This window comes from Ruditapes philippinarum, unplaced genomic scaffold, assembly GCF_026571515.1.
Source record: "Ruditapes philippinarum isolate M1 unplaced genomic scaffold, ASM2657151v2 ctg8729_1_1_1_1, whole genome shotgun sequence".
NCBI classification, from domain to species: domain Eukaryota; kingdom Metazoa; phylum Mollusca; class Bivalvia; order Venerida; family Veneridae; genus Ruditapes; species Ruditapes philippinarum.
Window position 1 is genome coordinate 30163 of NW_026859372.1, and position 2184 is coordinate 32346.

Sequence of the window (2184 nt, forward strand, 5' to 3'; positions counted from 1 at the left end):
GTAATAGCGAACTCGCTGTTTTCGGCCTTGAAATAAAACAGTTATTTCTTTATAAGAAAATAATTAAATATCATTGTATGAATAATTCCATACAAAAAAATAAATCAAATACACAAGTTTACGCAGAAAATAACCTTATTTATTATGGAAGATTCCACTACGTCTGTTTAAATTTTATTGACTTTCATTATAAACAATTTATTTTTTACAAAAATTTGCATTAGATATTAAAGGAATATTGAAAATTTTTCAAAAACATCATTTTTTTAAACCTTAAACGGTAAAATAATGATAGTAGAATAGAAATATCATGTAACTGTTTAATGTACTTAGACTACTTCATTTGGTGTAATTCCCCAGAGCTAAATCCGCAACGTACCGGAAAACAGTGTTTAGCTAGGTTTTCGAAAAGGTCAATAAGTCAGTTCCTATTGATAACGATAGGTGATTACATAACAAAAGTTGCATCTTGGATAACTTCGGATAAAGTTTATACACTTTATGGATAAAAGTAGGACATTATTTAATATCATTACCGGAAGGAAGAAGATAATTAATTCACCATTTTTTCACTGCTAATCAATTACGATGTCTTTTAATCTGGCAGGAAAGAAGTTCTTGGTCACAGGAGCAGGTCGTGGAATCGGCCGGGCTCTCTCGAAGACTTTAAGTGAACAAGGCTGTAAGGTTTACGCGTTAAGTCGTACACAGGAGACATTGGATACTTTGGCGAAAGAAAACACGAACATACACACGATTCAAGCAGACGTTAGTAATTGGGACGAATTGAAAGACAAACTTGCTTGTATTGAAGTTCTAGATGGTTTAGTGAATAATGCCGCCCTAACAGAGGAAATGTCGGGTCCTGCAATGGATGTATCTAAAGAGTTTTTACAAAAGTGTTTCGAAACAAATCTATTTGCGTCAATAAACACAACACAGATTATAGGGAAAAAAATGGTTGCTGCTAAAAAGCCAGGATCGATTGTGAATGTGTCTAGTGTTGTATCTCTACAGAGTTTCCCACATAATTTAGCTTACAATTCATCGAAGGCAGCTCTTGATATGGTCACGAAGCAGTTTGCTTTGGAGTTAGGACCGTATAATATACGGGTAAACAGTATTAATCCAACTCTTGTTATGACTGAGAATGTGAAAAAGTATATTAAAGAGATGTCACCATTCGATGAACTTTTTATCGGCAAGACACCGATGGGGCGGCTCCCAGAGATGAAAGAAGTAATTTTCCCAATGCTATATCTCCTCAGTGACTTGTCGTCTTGTGTTTCTGGAACAACACACATTGTAGATGGAGCAATGATGTCATCTTTTGCAACAAAATTCTAGTGCAGTTTAACTGTGAACCATTCTTGATGGTTCCTGTCATAAACACACAGACACAGTCAATGAAATAAACAAAAAAATGACATTTAAAAGCTTTATTAGCAGGCACAGCAGGATATGTTTTACCGCGTGTGATTTCTTTATCTTTAAGACATACTGGTACTTTTTATACTGTCTAATAAATTCTAATAAATAATGACCAATGTTATTTTCTTTGAAATAAATACGTTTTAGTAAAATATCGTAATTGATGCTTACTTTCCTAAAATATCGTAATTGATGCTCACTTTCCTAAAATATCGTAATTGATGCTCATTTTCCTAAAATATCGTAAATGATGCTCACTTTCCTAAAATATCGTAATTGATGCTCATTTTTCTCGCTAGGTATATAATACATTTTCAATTGCCTAATTAAAAGGGGGTCAAATATGACGAGATTGGCAATATTTTTTTTCATGATTTCTGTACCATTCGGTGTAGGTTGAACCCAACAAATTGTCATTCGCTCACTGCAAAATGATCCAACAAGATCCGGGTGATGCTCTGAATAGGTTTTGGACACAGGACAGTATACCTCTTGTAGTGTCAGAGTTATGTCACAGACAAAGTTCAAAGTGAAAAAATGAACAAAGGGAAAATAACTCCAAAATGAAGCAAGGCAGAGTTAATGTTCTTTTGCACTGCAATTCTATTTAAGGAGATCATTGATCCCACAAAGTTTCATGTTGATATCTCTTATACTTTCAAAGTTATGACCCGGACAAAGTTCAAAGTGTAAAAATAAACAAAGGGGCAATAACTCCAAAATTAAGCAAGACAGAGTTATTGTTATTTTACA

General features: G+C 33.7%; 1 protein-coding gene across 1 annotated transcript; it reads left to right on the plus strand.

Annotated features, from left to right (window-relative positions):
• The first annotated feature begins 424 nt into the window (after positions 1–424).
• On the plus strand, positions 425–1398 carry LOC132756265 (L-xylulose reductase-like). Its single transcript, XM_060747282.1, has one exon. It carries the CDS (start codon positions 589–591, stop codon positions 1345–1347), a length of 759 nt encoding a protein of 252 aa, XP_060603265.1. The 5' UTR covers positions 425–588; the 3' UTR covers positions 1348–1398.
• The last annotated feature ends 786 nt before the right edge of the window (positions 1399–2184 follow it).

Excerpts from the sequence above, each read along its gene's own strand:
- LOC132756265 (XM_060747282.1), top strand. The coding sequence starts at position 589 with ATGTCTTTTAATCTGGCAGGAAAGAAGTTCTTGGTCACAGGAGCAGGT.